At 43.8% G+C, this 18968-nt stretch overlaps 1 protein-coding gene across 1 annotated transcript; it reads left to right on the top strand.

Moving 5' to 3' along the window:
- The first annotated feature begins 1105 nt into the window (after window positions 1–1105).
- Window positions 1106–18537, top strand: LOC121575912 (tubulin monoglycylase TTLL3). The gene is made up of 13 exons (XM_041889205.2): window positions 1106–1165; window positions 3429–3510; window positions 12568–12659; window positions 13809–13980; window positions 14475–14530; window positions 14611–14739; window positions 14924–15038; window positions 15397–15522; window positions 15640–15823; window positions 16020–16165; window positions 16509–16752; window positions 16926–17361; window positions 17538–18537. Exons 2-13 carry the CDS (start codon window positions 3429–3431, stop codon window positions 18321–18323), a joined length of 2568 nt encoding a protein of 855 aa, XP_041745139.2. The 5' UTR covers window positions 1106–1165; the 3' UTR covers window positions 18324–18537.
- Window positions 18538–18968: the final 431 nt, after the last annotated feature.

Here is an 18968-nt window from a genome sequence, read left to right as displayed (position 1 = left end):
CAATAACAGCCACAACAGTAATATTTGTGTAACACTTGTGTTCTGGACTGATACCCATTTCATGGACCCAAGATCCATAGCTAAAGCTGTACCATTGCAATATGAATGTTAAATACACACAATACGCACAATAGGCTGAATAGTGAGGTGATTTCCCACAGTTAAAGTCCTGCAATAGGAGCTATGATGCTAATGTTTGTGGAAACTCTTCACAGTTGTGAACATTTAATGGACCAAAGATCCATAGGAAAGGCTGTACAATGCATACAGCATGCGCCCAATGCAATTCTGAAGTCTAATACAGCCACAGTGCGATTTCAACTGATTGAGATTTTTTGGTCAAATTAACAAATTATTGTTGTTTGTTTAATTTATATAACAACAATCCAGACTTGTTAAGCATTATCTATTCCAAATATGGAATGATTCCACTATTTGTATCTGTTTGCGTCAGTTTCAATAAGGGACTTTGATTTTGAAGGCGAATCACAAATTCTACCATTGTGGCTAATTGTTATTGTGGCTAGCTTCACATAGGTGCAAAAGCAGGCAAAAGCAATGAGCAACTGCACCGTGACATTGATCTGCCAATGGTGTGTTAGATATCACCCACAGGAGATTGATTGACACCCCCTCATTATTATATTGGAGGAATAAATACAGAAATAAATACATGAATAAATATATAAATAAATGAATAAAATTAATAAAAGTTTGAACAATTAGATAATACATAGATAAATCATTAAATACATACAGATATGTAGAGAAAATGTATTAATTTTAATCCGTACTTTTGTATTTCCTTGGTCATTTTTTAAATTATGTGTGGATTTATTGTTTTATTTATTTATTTATGTGTGCATTTATTTATTTATTCATTTGGCCCTTCCATGTCTCCTCGCCTCCTTCTCAAAACCCATTGGATGAGAAAGCCAGAGGTCCCGCCCCTCTGACCGTCAACTCTAATGGGTTTTGAGAAGGAAGTGAGGAGAGCACAGGAAGGACACAAGAATTATGCAATTGAGATTCTCCCAGTGTGTAGGAACTTGAGGGAGGAGGCGGGATTGCGCAGGTGCGCAAGTAGTGGTTGGGTCACGGCAGTCAAAAGGAAGCAACACGGCGCAAGAGGCAGCTGGGGAATAGAAGCACCGTGGGAGGACAGGTGAGTTCACAGTGAGCGCAGAAATGACCATGAGCATGATATTTGGAGGTTAGATACAGATATTTTTATTGGTGAATGCTTTGCCACGTATTTAATGACCCCATTATCTGTATTCAATTAATTGCCTGGGAATGTTTGTATTTTCCATATTGTATGGTAATAAAATGTATACTAAATAAAAACCATTGATTTAAACATTTCCACAGAAAATTGTACTAAAACACATTTACAGGAAGAACTGTGCAGATACAAAGTTTGGTAACAGAATAAAACTGAGGGAGATTAACATGATTTTGTTACCAAACTTTGCACCTGCACCTTCCAATAAATGTTTTTTTTAATTTATTTTTTACTGTGGAAATTGTTCAAAGTAGTCATTGTGCATAGAGTGGTTTGGTTTGTTATACTTTACAGTCAATGGTTTTTGTTTGGCATACAGCATCATTCCGTTACCGTGGAATTGTCCATAGGCTACTCATTGTCTGACTATATATAGACTGTATAGACTACTGCACTTCATTGCTCATTGGGAGAGAGGATATTGTGAGTAGATATAGTGTCTTTTCGTACATGATAATGAACTCATTATTGTAGACTTGTCTAGCCTCAGATGTGACAGTTCATATTTAATCTCTATTATTGAGTGTGCTAGGTGACGAGGCAGCTGTAACTAGGTAAGAATAATTGCATGTCAACACTGTGCATTGGGATTTCTGCCGTGTGTGTGTGTGTGTGTGTGTGTGTGCGTTTATTTGGTGAACATGACCCCAAGTCTGTGGAAATCCTCAGGTGCATGTGGGAGGGGTGTATATGTAATTCACTCCAGAGTGGGTGGGTGGATGGGGGTTGGGCAAGACAGGTGACAGTGTTTGTCTCGGCTTGCCACAGATAAACAGCCACCTGACCCAGATCACTACCCACTAGCTGTCTCATTTTAAAAGAACCTGCCCTGCAGACAGCTAACAGCAGAACCTGTGGCTGTGTTTGAAAGCGTCAAATTCATGATGCATTGTGGGTAAATGGTGACTGACTGATCTACAAATAATAATGAGTAGTTATTTATGATGCAAGGTGATTTGTAGATTAGTCAGTCGGCAGTCACCCTCACTGTCAGCTTCACACTGTAAAAAAATCATGTTGTTTTTACGGTAACTTACTGGCAGCCAGTTACCTATAAGTTGCTGTAAAAAAAAAAGTCCAGCATGTTACTGTAAATTCCAATGAAACATTACAGTAATGTACTGGTAAACCAAAGTTTATTTGGAATTTACGGTAACATACTGTACCTTTTTCTTTACAGTAACTTACAGGTGTATACATACACAGCAAATTCTCCAGTGTTAAATCAACACAGACTCTGTTAATTTTAACATGGGTCCAGAGTATATACGTGTCTACTCTTTTCAGTGTTAAATTAACACACTGCTTAGTGTAAAGCCTTATTTACATATTTCCCAGAGTGCCTTGCCGTTCGAGTGAATTGTAGAGTTACAACCCAAGACCGTATTTGTTAGTGAAAGAGACATGGTTGTTGCATTCATCCATTTTCTGTCCTGTGGCATTCACCAAGTGAGCTCCTAAGCGAATATGTTGTCATTAAAATTAAATAACAGTAAAACAAGTTTTTAGGGCCTTATTTTGAGAGCCTAGTTTTACCCTAATGCAGTGGCCTGAAACGTGTGGTTTTCAAGCCTGCAAGTCACATTGTGATGGATTGCAAAAAGATGTGTGGTTCTTATTGGAATCCAGCCAGAGTGAGGATATCCAACATTTTGAATTGTTATTCACCCGCAACCTGCCTTCAGAATGATTGATAAATGATGAAACTACCTAAACCATCTAAACTGGAACAAACATTTCAGTAATGGGTGCAACAAGTCCAAGTAACAGATTGTATTGGTTTAGAAAAAGGTCTTATTTATTTGAGTAGCATAAGATTAATTCATCAATCAATGCAAAAACAATTCAAAAAATCAATCTGCAATAGGGCATGCTGGGAAATATGATAATGATGGCCGTGGTTTTGGTTTAACACTGGTTATTAACACCAACACTTGGGTTCATTTACACCAAGAAGTGTTAATTTAGCACTTACAGAGTTAATTTAACACCTGACTCAACACTAGAAATGTTACACTGAAAAATCAACATTTAGGAGTAACGGTTGGAGCAGAGCTTGCGGTTGCCTGTGCCATAAAGGTCCAAAACCTATTGGCTGATAGTAGGCTGACTACAGCATGATGATGATCTATTCTCTCCTTAGATGACCAGAGAGAAGGGGACCCCAGAGGGACAGATTTCAGGCCACCCTGAGAGCGTCATGCAGCACATGCAGCACATGCCTCGTAAGAACACACACACACAAACACGATGATGGCAGCATACTGTATGGCTGCCATCTTGCGAGCTCCGACCCAACTTTGCTATTTTGTTATTCTTTTGGTGTTTATCTTTACTTTTTTTGCACGAAATGTATCCGCTATCATTTCTTATGATCAACAACAACTTTTGAACATCAGATCAATCGCTACTAACCTCAATTCCAGCTTCGACTTCGACTCTGCCCTGGGCTCTTTATGTAATTCTGTCCCAATTTTCAGGCTATCCAAGAGGAGACACTGGTGAAAAAGAGGCGAAGGGAATCCGGCCACATTCTATTGGCCAATGTACAGTCTATTGATAATAAAAAGGATGACCTCCCATCGCGGATTTGCTATCAACGGTACTCTCGTAACTGCAATATTCTCTGCTTTTCTGAAACATGCACTGTAACAAATTGCTGTAAATTTACAGCAAAACTTTTACAGATAGCTACTGTAATTGTAAATTACAGTACAGTATTGTAAAGCAGTGGTTCCCAAGTTTTTTTGGTTACTGAACCACCAACTGAATTTTGCTCTGCCCGGAGTACCCCTGAAGTACCCTATCATGTACATTTTACCTGTAGGCCTATGGTCTCATAAGTCTTCTCAAGTACCCCCTGTGGATAGGCCAAGTACCCCCAGGGGTCCTAGTACCCCTGGTTGGGAACCACTGCTGTAAAGAGCAATGGGGGATCAATGGCGTTCCGCTACACCAGGGTTCTTCAATTCCGGTCCTGGAGGGCCGAAACACTTCTGTTTTTTATTTCTACCTGGTAGTTAATTGCACTCACCTGGTGTCCCAGGTCTGAATTAGCCCCTGATTAGAAGGAGAGGATGAAAAACAGAGGTGTTTCGGCCCTCCAGGACCGGAATTGAAGAACCCTGCGCTACACTGTTGTAAAATTACAGCAATTGTTGTAATTTTACAATACAATTTAACAATAAAGTAGTGTATTGATGTTTTGCTGTATATTTACTGCAGTGTAAATTCTGGTGCATTGTGGAAAAGTTTTAAACCCGCTAATGGCTGAATATTAAGACACGTCCTTTTGATCTGTTTTGTCCTGTAATCACAGCCAGTTTGGAAGCATTTGTTTAGGCCTCTAAAAGTCCAAGTGATATTAAACACCAAATAATCATAAATATGCTGTACTATATAAATACCTAGCACCCAACCTGCTTGCAGTAATTCCATGTAATTACCAACATGATTAAAGTAGAATTTACTCTCACAGTACAGTAGGCTCGTTTTACAGTATTGTACTATGTCATTGCTCTGCATTTTACAGTAACTTAAAAGAAGCTGATGGTATGTTTTTTTAAAATCAACCTTAGATGAATGCACTGACTGTAATTCGCTCTGGACAAGAGCGTCTGCTAAATTACCAAAATGTAAATGTAAAAATGAACATTTGCAAAGCACACTGCTGGGTATTAGTCTAAAACTATTTGTATTTTGATAAAAATGTGACCTTGTTTGGGGGCGGAGCTCATTAGAATAATACCTAGGAGTGTGCTTTGCAATTGTTAATTTTTACATTTACATTTTGGTCATTTAGCAGACGCTCTTTTCCAGAGGTACTTACAGTCAGTGTATTAAATTAAGGTAAATAAGAATATACCACAGTCATAGCAAGTAAAAAGATTATGTTACCGTTACCGAGAATGTTGTAGTTAAGCGCCATAGTTGCAAGTATATACAGTGCATTTGGAAAATATTCAGACTATTTCCCTTTTTCCACATTTTGTTACGTTGCAGTTTTATTCTAAAATGGATTAAATGACAATTTTTCCTCATCAATCTACACACAGTATCCCATAATAACAAAGCGAAAACAGTTTTTTTGAATTTGGGGCATTTTTTTTCTTCAGTTATTTATATAAGTATTCAGACCCTTTGCTATGAGACTCGAAATTGAGCTCAGGTGCATCCTGTTTCCATTGATCATCCTTGAGATGTTTGTACAACTTGATTGGAGTCCACCTGTGGTAAATTCAAGTTCCCACATATGCTGAGCACTTGTTGCCTGCTTTTCCTTGACTCTGCCGTGCGTCTCATCCCAAACCATCTCAATTGGGTTGAGGTTGGGGGATTGTGGAGGCCAGGTCATCATATGCAGCACTACATCACTCTCCTTCTTAGTAAAATAGCCCTTACACAGCCTGGAGGTGTGTTGGGTCATTGTCTTGTTGAAAAACAAATGACAGTTCCACTAAGCCCAAACCAGATGGGATGGTGTATCGCTGCAGAATGCTGTGGTAGCCATCCTGGCCTGTGGTCCTCTGTAGCTCAGCTGGTAGAGCACGGCGCTTGTAACGCCAAGGTAGTGGGTTCGATCCCCGGGACCACCCATACACAAAAAAAATAAAATATGTATGCACGCATGACTGTAAGTCGCTTTGGATAAAAGCGTCTGCTAAATGGCATATTATTATATTATTATTATTAAGTATGCCTTGAATTCTAAATAAATCACAGACGGTGTCACCAGCAAAGCACCACCACACCATAACACCTCTTCCTCCATGCTTTACGGTGGGAAATACACATGTGGAGATCATCCGTTCACCCACACCGCGTCTCACAAAGACACGAAGGTTGGAACCAAAAATCTCAAATTTGGACTCCAGACCAAAGGACACATTTCCACTGGTCTAATGTCCCTTGCTCGTCTTTCTTGGCCCAAGCAAGTCTCTTCTTCTTATTGGTGTCCTTTAGTAGTGGTTTCTTTGCAGCAATTCGACCATGAAGGCCTGATTCACACAGTCCCCTCTGAACAGTTGATGTTGAGATGTCTGTTACTTGAACTCTGTGAAGCATTTATTTGGGCTGCAATTTCTGAGGCTGGTAACTCTAATGAACTTATCCTCTGCAGCAGAGGTAACTCTGGGTTTTCCATTCCTGTGGCGGTCCTCATGAGAGCCAGTTTCATCATAGCGCTTGATGGTTTTTGCGACTGCACTTGATGAAACATTCAAAGTTCTTTACATTTTCCAGATTGACTGACCTTCATGTCTTAAAGTAATGATGGACTGTCATTTCTCTTTGCTTATTTGAGCTGTTTTGCCATAATATGGACTTGGTCATTTACCAAATAGGGCTATCTTCTGTATACCCCCCTACCTTGTCACAACACAACTGATTGGCTCAAACGCATTAAGAAGGAAATACATTTTTTTTAAGAAGGCACACCTGTTAATTGAAATGCATTCCAGGTGACTACCTCATGCAAAACTGTCATCAAGGCAAAGGGTGGCTATTCACTATTATTCTACAATGTAAGAAATAGTCTAAATAAAGAAAAACCTTTGAATGAATAGGTGTGTCCAAACTTTTGACTCTTGTGTATGTAAATGTGATATTTATATATATATTTTTTAATAAATGTGCAAACATTTCTAAAAACCTATTTTTGCTTTGTCATTATAGGGTATTGTGTGTAGATTGATGAGGGAAAAAAAACCATTTAATCGATTTTAGAATTAGGCTGTAACGTAACAAAATGTGGAAAAAGTGAAGGGGTCTGAATACTTTACGAATGCACTGTAGTTGTATTAGACAATACAAAATAGGCTACGTGAATTTTAGTTCAGGTCAGTGAAATGCAGATGTCAAAATAGGTATTGGAAGTATTGAAATACCTATATCAAATACATGAACCAAAAATACTGCCTGTTGATGGTACTAGCTTCCTGCACTGTAAGTCTGCAGCAGTTTACTAACCACTGTGCTTCCCGTAATGCACTGTAAATTCTAGAAATATAGCATGTTACTGTCAGGTGTTCCAGTAATATGCTGTAAATTTGTGTTACAGTAAAGGTCCTGTAAATCTACAGTAATTCACTGGCTTCTGTGTCGCCAGTAATTTACTGTAAAAATTAAAGGACATTTTTTACAGTGTGGTTTTTGTACAAGATACCCCCCATGGCTATCCAACTCAATGGATTCTCCATTCACTGAGTAGACAGGACATTGGAGTCAGGGAAATCTAGAGAGGGAGGGTGTTACATTCCCCAGCAAAAAATAATAGTAATGTCGCTCAAACAGAAGGGGGAACTAACAAAGAGTCACTGACCAACAACCAAAACAAAACAGGTGGGGTTTTAGGAGGGGTTCTGAAAGACACTCATGGGGGTGTCCACGGAAAGTTGACTCGCAACAACAACTGGAACCTAAAAGACACCCACCATGAACACCCACTAAATTTGCCCAAGAAGAAGCAAACAAAATAAAAACCCACACCAAACTTGGACAGGAAGCAAACCAAAAAGTGGAGCAAAAAGAAAACAGGGAAGATCAGATAAATCATTATTTGTCTAGAAATCAAAATAGGGAGAGCCAACTAAAGGTATTAACCCTCTGCATCTATCAAGACAACTGGAGCGCTGGGCAAGCCACTCTCTTTAAATAGTACCTGGGCCAGCACAGGGGAAACACCTTCCCACTAATGTGATGGCAACCAGCACAGGTGTAACACATACTGACTAACAAGGTAATACCTATTGAGGTGCCTTACGTGCTAACGTGCTAAAGTCCAAGCTCAAAACATAAATGGAAAAACCAAAACCTGTAACACCTTCCTATATTTTTGTTGGACAAGTTTGGTCACCACCAACAGAAAACAACTTCGATTGCACAAGATAATCAATTAAATGCGTTGCTACTTAAATGCGTCGCCTTCTCCAATGTAAACATGGTGTCTACTGGCTGTCAACATTTAAATATAAAATAAACACTTTAAAAATAATAATATATATATATATATATTTTTATATATTTTTTTTTTACAATCTTTGTATATTATTTTAATAGTTACCTAAAACTCACAAGTTTTGAAAAACTCACAAACGCTTCTATAACTCTCGTCCCCTTGGAATGAGTGCAACCAAAACTAAACTAATTCCAAAACAACAAAACGTGCAGTCAAACTAAATTGTGAGGCAGGGCAACACACTGGCTAAATGCAAAACACAAAACCAATTGACTGCCCACCCTTGAAAGCCAATCAGCAACCAAGTTGTCCTTACCCCGAACATGTCTGATTTCAAGGGGAAACTCCTGCAATATCCATAGTTAACTTCCTTTCGTGATTTTCGTCAGTGGAATAGCCTTTGGGAAACGAGTGGCAGCGCACATGATGGTTAAGAGAAACTGGTTACCATTCTTTGCTTTGGGCAAAGGACCAACACAATCCACCAGAACTCTGCTGAAAGGTTAGTCCAAAGCAGGAATAGGCTGCAAAGGTGCAACCGGCACAGCTTGGTTAGGTTTACCCGTCCACTGGCAAACGCAACAGGATTTACACTAAGCCACAACATCCTGTGTCAGACCAGGCCAAAATAAGTTACTCAAGATACGATAACAAGGTGTATACCTCTTCAGCAAAAGAAAATAGTGTGCTGACTCTAGCACAGTGGAAGTCTCGACCCATTGTTCACCCGTCTTGGAATACCTGATGGTCAAATGCTGACCCTTCTACCTCTCCAGAGAGCTTTCATCTGTTATCGTGACTGCTGTATATATTCCACCTCAGGACAAGAAAAAAAAAAGCTGACACTTAACGAACTGTACGAGGCTATACAAGTGGGAAACCATGCACCCGGAGGCTGCTTTTCTTGTTGCCAGTGATTTTAATTCCACTTCATTAAGACACGTAATGCCCAACTTCCATCGACATGTCTCTTTCGTCACTAGGGGCGATAAACTGTTACTCTACCCACAAGCAAGCATACCAAGGCCCTCCCTCGTCCCCCCTTTCGGCAAATCAGATCATGACTCTATACTGTACAAGCAGAAGCTCAAACAGGAAGTACCCGTGACGTTCTCTGTTTGGGAAATGGTCATCCGAATCGGAGGCTATGCTACTAGAGGGGTTGGTGCTGGGAATGGAAACTGGGATCCGTGCTGGTGCTGGGGCCGGGACTGAATACCATGGGTTGATGCTGGGTCTGGTGTTGGGACTAGACCCTGGGAACCGGGAACCAGGGCTGCTGCAGGTGCTGGGTTGGGATCTGGGTTTGTAGAGGGGAGGAAAGACAACCTGAGGAGCCAGCAGACACGCAAGGGAGCCCTAGATCCAGAGGTCAATGGTGGTACTTCCCTGTGGCCTGCTCGCTCCGGGTGAAGGTCTGATCTTTGGTCCCTCCTCCACACCTCATCTGGTGGTCTGGTACTGGGGCTTGTGCTGCAAAATGGGTACTGGGTTGGTGCTGGGTCGGGATCTGGTTCTGTACAGGGGAAGAAGGACATCCTGAGGAGCCAGCAGACACACAAATGAGCCCAAGACCCGGAGGTCAGTAATTGGAGATTTGGTCCTTCCTCTGCGCCTCTTCTGGTGTGGTGAAGAATGGCTCCTGGTTCTGGTCTGGTTCTGTGAGAGGGATAGGTGTAGAGCGAGGAAAGGGGAGAGAGATGGAGAGGGAGAAGGGGGGTGGTATTTCCATCGGCCTGGGCAGGTGCTGAAGGAGGAGCGATGTGGCGGCAAGGCTGGACGCTAGTGGGAACAAACACTGCCCAGATCTGCATGGCCTCGGCACACTCACAAACAGTTGGTACATGTATTTGGTGTGAGTGCCTCCGTGAGGGCAGTTCTCTGTACGTACCTTGTGCCATCTATGAATGGATTCCCTCGTGGGGAGGTAACCATGAAAAGCCGTCTGAGGAAAGTCCTTCTGTTCGGAGTGTGTTGTCAGGGTCATTGTGATGGGTTATTGGGGAGGTCTGATAATTTCTTTGCAGATTTGGATGAGGGCCTCTAGCAAATCGTGAGGGCCTGTTCACAGGTTTTGGTATGCTTCCCCACTGACTGCCTGGTGGCCCCCTGTACTGACTTAGTGATGGAGTAGGGTATGCTACTAAGGTAGAAAACAACAACATATCAAATTGTTGTTGTTTGGGCTGGCTACTTGCAAATGTATTGTATTAATTTTTTTGTCATTCAAAACTCTGACACAGTTGTCAAGTCAACACATCTGCCAGTGCTGCTGTGAACTGCATCACAAGAGACGCCAAATGGGAGATGTATATAAAAAAAATGATATAATTGGTCAATTTCCATGTTTGAGTTGCTTTGTGTATCACCAAATTTCCTTGATTCTTTTATTGCAACACTGCTCACTGCATCCAAGTTGCTTGACAGAGTCATTTCAAACAGCTGTTAGTCAAGACGAGCTCATGAATATAAGCTCCCCGCCCACTCAGCCTGTCTTTTCAAACTTCCTGGTACTTAGCCATGAGAGAAAAAGTACTTTTCAATAGTGATGTTATGTTTGATACCAGAGCTCTGAGGCATGCGTTGAAATCTTTAAGCAGCGAACTTCGAAGCAGTGTTTCCGATACATGTATTACTTTATCAGAAGTATGTCATCAATGATGTCCGACGCTTCGTTTGATCACGTACTTTTTCAAACCATATGTTGCATAATGCGAGATCCCACTGATTTCGCCGTGGTTCCAGTGCTTTCTTCGATTCCAAGCTGCTTTCAAACACCGACCTCTACTGGACATCATACTTACAAATATAGTTAGGATTTTGAATGTACATTTTCAACTGACTGGTAGCTTAGCATTTAGGGATGTGAGGGTATGAAGTCTAAATCCTGTTGAAGGCACACTATTTAGATTTTTTAAAAAATGTGAAACCACGCTTTCTGCACTGTTGTTCAAATAATTTATTTGATTTAGTATAAATAAGATTCTCTTAAGCGTTCTAAATAATGCCATAGATGTAGTTTTTGAAAAAGAATCAACTTGAAGGCAAAGGGAAGCATGATGTAGACCTGGTATTCCAACAGATTATAGCTACTAAAGCCAACGATTTACCGCTGTGCCACAGAGCTTTGATGAAAACAGTGGAGAAAAAATTACGTCTCTGATAATCACACGCTGCTATTTATTGCTGACCAGCAGATGTCACTAATGTGCATTGTGAACAGATAATGAAGCTCTGAGTAATGAACCGTTTTTTGGCACAATTTGGTGAAAGCGCTGAAGTCTTCAGAAAGCCTCGGTTTCCCATCACTACTTTTCAGAATGACTGTTCAGGACCTTTAAAGACTCCAGCCACCCAAGCTATAGAGTGCTCTCTCTGCTTCTGCACGGCAAGCAGTACTGGAGCAACAAATCTGACACCAACAGGCTCCTGAACAGTTTCTATCCCCAAGTCATAAGACTGCTAACTAGCTAACAAAATGGCTACACGGACTATCTGCATTGAACCTTCTATTTTATTATTGCACTGTCTCTATGCACACTCACACACTCACTCTATGCACACTCACACACTCACTCTATGCACACTCTACATACTCACTCACACACACTCACACTGACACACACACACACACACCTAATTTGCTCACACATAACACGCACACACATTCATACTGACTCTACACACACGCACGTACAAACTCACCTACAATTATCATATATGCTGCTGCTACTCTGTTTATCATAAAGTATATCCTGATGCCTAGTCACCTTACCCCTATACATATCTAACCCTACCACTCCAGTATCCCTGCACATTGTAAATATGGTATTGGCACTGACCCTGGAACTGACCCTGTATATAGCTTACTTACTTTCTCGTGTTCTTTTTATTTCTATTTCTCGTGTGTTTTTGTTCTACTTGACTTTTTATACTTTTTTTTACAGTACTACTGATATTGATTACTGCATTGTTGGGAAAGAGCAAGCAAGAAAGGCATTTGACTGTACTTGTGCACGTGATAATTACAATTTGGAACTTTAAACACATTCATACTCACACTCATATGCATGTGTAGAATAGCTGGAAATTATCTTAAAAAATGCTAAATTCTCTCAGCCTCATTGCAAAATGTGTAGAATAGCATGAGATGAGCTATAAAACTGCACATATTTCTCTCTGCCCCATGGCAATATGTGTTGAATTGCAGGAAATTAGGTTTAAAACAGCAACATTTTTTCTCAGACCTTGCGGGGGGCCCCACGAAACTGCGGTATGCCACTGACACCATACTGTATACTAAATGTATGCCTGTTTTCCCCCATAGAGGGGAGGGTGCGTCGCAGTCTGTTTAACCTGCCGGTGATACACCCAGACAGGCTGAAGACTGCCAAGGCTCTGGTGGAGAAGGCTGTCCAGGTAAGACAGTAGTCTCTCTGAGGCATCTTACCCATAGGGGGCACAGGGGAACAAAGTTGGCTTTAGCCAGCCCAGATAGGTTCCCAATCTCCCAACTAGCTATTTCAGGCTATCAATCAAGTTAGAGTAGCTAGCTTGTCTAACTATCTTAGCTGGCATGCATTTTACCAGGTAAGGTGACTAAGAACACATTCTCATTTACAGCAATGACCTGGGGAATAGTTACAGGTTAGAGGAGGAATGAGACAATTGGAAGCTGGGGATGATTAGGTGGCCATATAGGACATTTTGCCTGGACACTGGGATTAACACCCCTACTCTTACGATAAGTGCCATGGGATCTTTAGTGACCACAAAGAGTTAGGACACCTGTTTAACGTCCCATCCAAAAGACGGCACCTTACACAGGGGCAATGTCCCCAATCACTGCCCTGGGGCATTAGACCAGAGGAAAGAGCACCTCCTACTGGCCCTCCAACACCATTTCCAGCAGCATCTGGTTTCCCATCCAGGGACAGACCACGAGCAGTCCTGCTTATCTTCAAAGGCAAGCCAGCAGTGGGATGCAGGGTGGTATCCTGCTGGCAAACTAACTGTATTGAGTAAGACTCACATTCCTTTCCATCTTTTACCCAGATTTTAGCAGAGAAGCATATTTAGTTTCTTTAATAAAAAATTTACCACCAGTCAGGAGGATACAGACAACTCAAGATGAGGCATGCTTAGATATGCAGAAAAATATACATATTTTTTACATAGAATTAAGCATAATGATTATGGCTCTGGATTGCAGGAAAAGGCTGTTTCAGGTGTTTGAAAAATTTGAAATTCGACAACTTAGATTTTTGGGGTGCATGACGCCCCTGGTCTCTTTCTCTCTCTCTCTCGCCACACAACCACTGTCTGGGCCTACAGCAGACACATCACAACCAACACATTACCTACAGCAGTGGTTACCAACCCTGGCCATAGTGGAGAGCGACAGGGTGTGCAGGGTTTGGCTCCAGCCCAGCACTAATGCACCTGATTCACACCTGATCCAAAGACTGGAGGAACAAGCCTGCACACACTGCAGCTCTCCTGGACCAGGGCTGCTGACCTAAAGACACTTTCCTACCCTCTCTCTCTCTCTCTCTCTCTCTCTCTCAGCTGCGGAGGGTGTTCTCTGTACAGGGCCCCTATCCTGTGATCCGTGCTGCCTTGCGGGCCAGAGGTTGGGTGGAGCGTCGCCTGCCACGCCCCGCACCAACACCAGCAGGCCATTGTCATGGTGATGAGGAAGAGGATGGTGGGGATGGGGATGACAGTAATGATGACAACGGTAAGACGGAAGCTCTTCGTTGGGCAAGCATTAGGTTTGAATACATTTGTCAACCCACAATCGGACAGTGGCAAGGAAGAAACTAGCTCTTGTGAGGTATTCTGTAGTCCTCAAAGGCTGTAAGAGAGACTTCAACAGTTTTAAGTTTGAGCCTACTCATACAGTATAAGGTAAAGCAGCATCCCTGCTAATGGTATGGATAGGGCATTTAGATTAATAGCTGTAGTGTAAATGTAATGGGAGCACCGGTAGGATGCTCCTAGTCCTGAGAATACGATACAACCTGAGCCCATACTACACCACATCAACCAAGACATCGCTCGAGGTAGAAGTTGACCCCTACCACAAATATAGGATCAGATTACCTTACTAAAAACCTTAACCATTAGGGGGATCAGAAAATATTTGATCCTGTATCAGTGGTTAGGAGCAACTACCTTCTCCCATGTCTCCTCCTATGTTCTACATACTTATTTTTATTCTCTCTTTTTCAGTCAGAGTGGTGGAGGGGGCGAGGGAGGACGACCCTGATGACATGTATGACCTCATGGTGAGCTGCTGTTTGATATGGCGTCATTGCTAGATTTTTCCCTTTCCTGTCACTCATTCACTCACCGTTTCTTCCCCCAGTCTCGTCTGGTGCGAAATGAAACAACATACTTCTACTGGACGACACGGAGGGACGAGATTGACTGCCGCTCGTTACGGAAGGACCAGATGACCAATCACTACGCAAAGTCGGGCACTTTCACCACCAAGGTCACAGTATGAATACAGATTGCACTCAATTCACTTAAGGAAATAACGGGACTACTCAGGCTATATTCTAGTGCCTCTGCAGTGCCTCTCTCTATTATCCTACTCTTCTTTTCGCTATTTTACTCTATTTTATTCAGGAATACATAATATGAGTAATAATAATCTCTCTCGCTCTTTCTCTCAGGTGGGTTTGTGTGTGAACTTGAGGAACCTTCAGTGGTTTGATGCTGCAAACCCAGACACATTCTTCCCACGATGCTACAGGCTCGGGGCAGACGATGAGAAACATGCCTTCATTGGTCAGCCAACTCTCTAACTGTCACTCTGTCCTGCACCCCAAGATGCATGTCTTTCTTCCTGTGATAGCTCAAGGTAGTAGGTTCCCTTAGGATCAGATGACCTTAACCCAAAGTCTCTAACCTTAACTATTAAAGGTATGTAACAGTATCTGATCCTGTATCAGTGGATAGAGGGAACTTCTACCCATTTCTCCCTGTAGGCCCTTCTGCAAGCACCTCTCCATCCCCAATTCACAGTCAACATTACTGTATAGTACACATTTATTAGGAATGTCTAATTGAGAAATGTAATATTTTTCATTATCCTTTCTTTCTTTCTCTCGCCCTCCCTCCCCCTCTCTCTCCTCCACTTTTTTAGAAGACTTCAGGAGGACAGCATGCACTAGTCTGCTCCAGCACATAGTGGAAAGAAGTGATGGAGAGGGAAGAGAGCAAGGAGAGGCAGAGGAAGAAAAGGTGGAACAGAACTTGTCACAATCCGAGGGTATCAGAGTGATATACTGCACACACACACACACACACACACACACACACACACACACACCAATAAACTGCAATACATTGTGCCATTCTCAATGTCAAGCCAATAAGTCTTCCCCAGGCCCTAGGAAACGCAGAGCAACTAGATTGGTCGGTCCAGGAATGATTGACAGGGCTTTGCACATATGCCAGGAGTTTCTCAACAGCTTGGACCACAGTGACATTGATGTCACCATGGAAACGCCACCCTCCCTCACAGAACAGCAGTGGGCCAAGTTCATGCATGACTACTACCTGGTCGTCCAGTGAGTGTGTTGTGTGTAGTCAAGGGTCATTAGTTAGTCATTCATAGATGCATTGTCTTTGCTCAGCTAACCCATAGGATACATACTGGCACTGGACTAAGGTATTTGGTTCATGTCAATATGAACGACCCCCCCCCGTGTTTCTCCCTCTCGTGCGTGTGTGTGTGCGCGCGCGTGTGTGTGTCTGTGTGTGTAGTGAAGGTCTGGGGATCGAGGGCAGTGGTGTGTACGTGGAGCGTTGTCAGGCCATGTTGAATAGACTACAGGTGTGTCCACAGCTGGACATAGATGGCCTCCACAACATCTGGATCATCAAACCAGGGGCCAAGTCACGGGGCAGGGGTGAGGCTGGCTCTGTCTGTGTGTGTGTGTGTGTGTGTGTGTGTCTGAGGGACACGTTGATGTGATGTGTGGGGCAAGTTGGGTGTGTGTCATAGGGTTTGCTGTGTATGTTAATGCGTATGTGTTTTTGTAACTCTTTCTCTTTCATATCTTAGTCATGTCTACCCCTACACCCTAATTTCCTCGCTTTCTTTCCTTGTACTCCTCGCTCTCGTTGTCTTTGTCCCTCTTTCCTATCTTATCTGCCAATCTCTTTTTGTCTCTCTCTCTCTCTCTCCCCCTTTCTCCCTCCCTCTCAATCGCCCTCTCCCTCCTTCTCTCTCCTCCTCCCACTCCCCTCCAGGTATAATGTGTATGAATCGCCTGGAGGAGATCCTTAGGCTGGTGGACAGTGACCCATCCCTAATCAAGGACAGTAAGTGGGTGGTGCAGAAGTACCTGGAGCGCCCCCTGTTGGTCCATGCCACCAAGTTCGACCTGCGCCAGTGGTTCCTGGTCACAGACTGGAACCCCCTGACCGTGTGGTTCTACCGCGAGTGCTACCTGCGCTTCTCCACCCAACCCTACTCCACACAGACCCTGGATAGGTAAGAGAGAAGGGGAGGGGAGAGGAGTGTGAAAGAAAGAGAGAGAGAACTTGCTAATTCACCTGATCCATATCAGTTTTCCTTTATCAGGAGGTATTTTGCAGCAGAACTGAGCAAAAAAGTAAATTCTGTCCATTTCTTGCTTTCTCTCTCCGCCTCCATCCCTCCGTCAGCTCAGTCCACCTGTGCAACAACTCCATCCAGAAGGACTTCCAGCCGTCTCAATGGCGCCACCCGGAGGTGCCCAAGGACAACATGTGGTCGTGCTCCCAGTTCCGGGCCTTCCTGCGTGCCCAGGGCCAGGGGGCATCGTGGGGGGCGCTGGTGGTGCCTGGGATGCAGCGGGCAGTGGTCCACGCCCTCCAGACAGCCCAGGACCTGGTGGAGGGGCGCAGGGGCAGCTTTGAGCTCTACGGGGCAGACTTCATGCTGGGTCGGGACCTGAGGCCCTGGCTACTGGAGATCAACGCCAGCCCCACCATGGCACCCTCCACAGCCGTCACCGCCCGCCTCTGCCCTGCCGTGCAGCTGGATACTCTCAGGGTGGTGCTGGACCGACGGGCGGACCCTGGTGCATATACAGGGGGCTTTCAGCTCATCTACAAACAGGTGAGGCCAAGGATATATGCATAGACATACATGCAGATCATTCGGACACAAGCTTGATGATCACATATGATGAGTCTATGCAGACTATGCAAGCATTCCCAGGTATTGTACAGCACAAATAATACTCAACCCCCATCAGGAGTGTGTGAACATATCTATTTTCCTCCTTCTCCCAGGCTACAGTTGAAGTCCCTCAGTACATGGGAGTTAACCTGCTGGTGGAGGGGGCCCCACTAAGACGACCCCGGTTGCCCCCTCATAGAATCCCTGTCATCCCTGACCCCCCTCTCACCACACACACCCGCACCAACCAATCAGCCCCAGAAGCAGAGGACAAACCCTCCAATAATAGACCATCCCCATGCCGCCGCCTCTCAGGCAAAGATAACCAATCAGGGGGAGGGGGGAATATGTTCCCCAAAAGAGATGGAGAGGGTGGAGCTCTGGGGCGCCAGCACACCTCCCCTACACTGAGGTCGTCTCGGAGAATGGCACCAGAGCACCCTCAGGCACTCCACAGCGAGCCCCAGAAGAGGGCTCGTTGCCTGGGGCTGAGTCTGGGCAGCAGTTGGCCTCTCTGCCTGGTTCCCAGGACTCTATCCCATTCCCTTAGCACCCCCTGTGGCACATTAGGTGGTGACACCCACCCCTCTCACCCTAACCCCCACCCCCAGCCTGCCCCAGGACCCCGTACCGCCCGGCCCTTCCTCTCCCAGTCCTCCCTGGGACCCCCCCGCAAGGCTCCAACCCGGGGCCTGCCCACCCTCTACGGCCCCATCCCAGCCCTGGAGGTCTTTGGCCTGCGCCCCAGCCCACTGACTGGACCCCTCTCTGGGCCCTGCCCAACGCTGGCCTCTGACCCTGGCCTCCGCATACACCAGTTCCTCCCCCACTTCCACAGGCAGGTCATAGCCAACTATAAAGGGGGCTGTGCCGGCGGAGGTCCCAAATCCTCAACGTAAATCCTGATCTGAAACATAAGAGGGGAAAACACAAAACTGACTCTGGTTTAGCATCTATGGGCAACGTCATCCTGTACTCACCTCTTGACAGATGGGACTTTGGAGGGGTGAATCAATCTCTTGAACTGTCATCATGTGTTACTTACTCACTTTTTATATTTTTCTTGAAAGTAGAATGAAATGGAACATGAAATAAATACTTTCCATCTGTGAAGTGAATGTGTCTTGTATTCAGTGTTAGATTACACTTACAGCACTTCACATACAGCACTGCCTGCAGATATCACTATCAGTGATTCTAAGGATATGTTTTTGTTAACTGGCTTTTTCCTGTATTGGTAACTTTATTTGGTTATGCATAAATCATACATAATTCAAACGGCATTCAAGTTAAAAACAATAAATATCAAGTCAATATATCCTAAGCAACCAATCAATCAAATTTCAATCAAATGTATTTATAAAGCCCTTTTTACATCAGAAGATGTCACAAAGTGCTATACAGAAACCCAGCCTAAAACCCCAAACAGCAAGCAATGCAGATGTAGAAGCACGGTGGCTAGGAAAAACTACCTAGAAAGGCAGGAACCTAGGAAGAAACCTAGAGGAACCAGGCTCTGAGTGGTGGCCAGTCCTCTTCTGGCT

Source organism: Coregonus clupeaformis, chromosome 10 (assembly GCF_020615455.1).
Source record: "Coregonus clupeaformis isolate EN_2021a chromosome 10, ASM2061545v1, whole genome shotgun sequence".
NCBI classification, from domain to species: Eukaryota; Metazoa; Chordata; class Actinopteri; order Salmoniformes; family Salmonidae; genus Coregonus; species Coregonus clupeaformis.
Note: the sequence above shows the minus strand (reverse complement) of the source record. Positions and strands in the feature narration are given on the sequence as shown.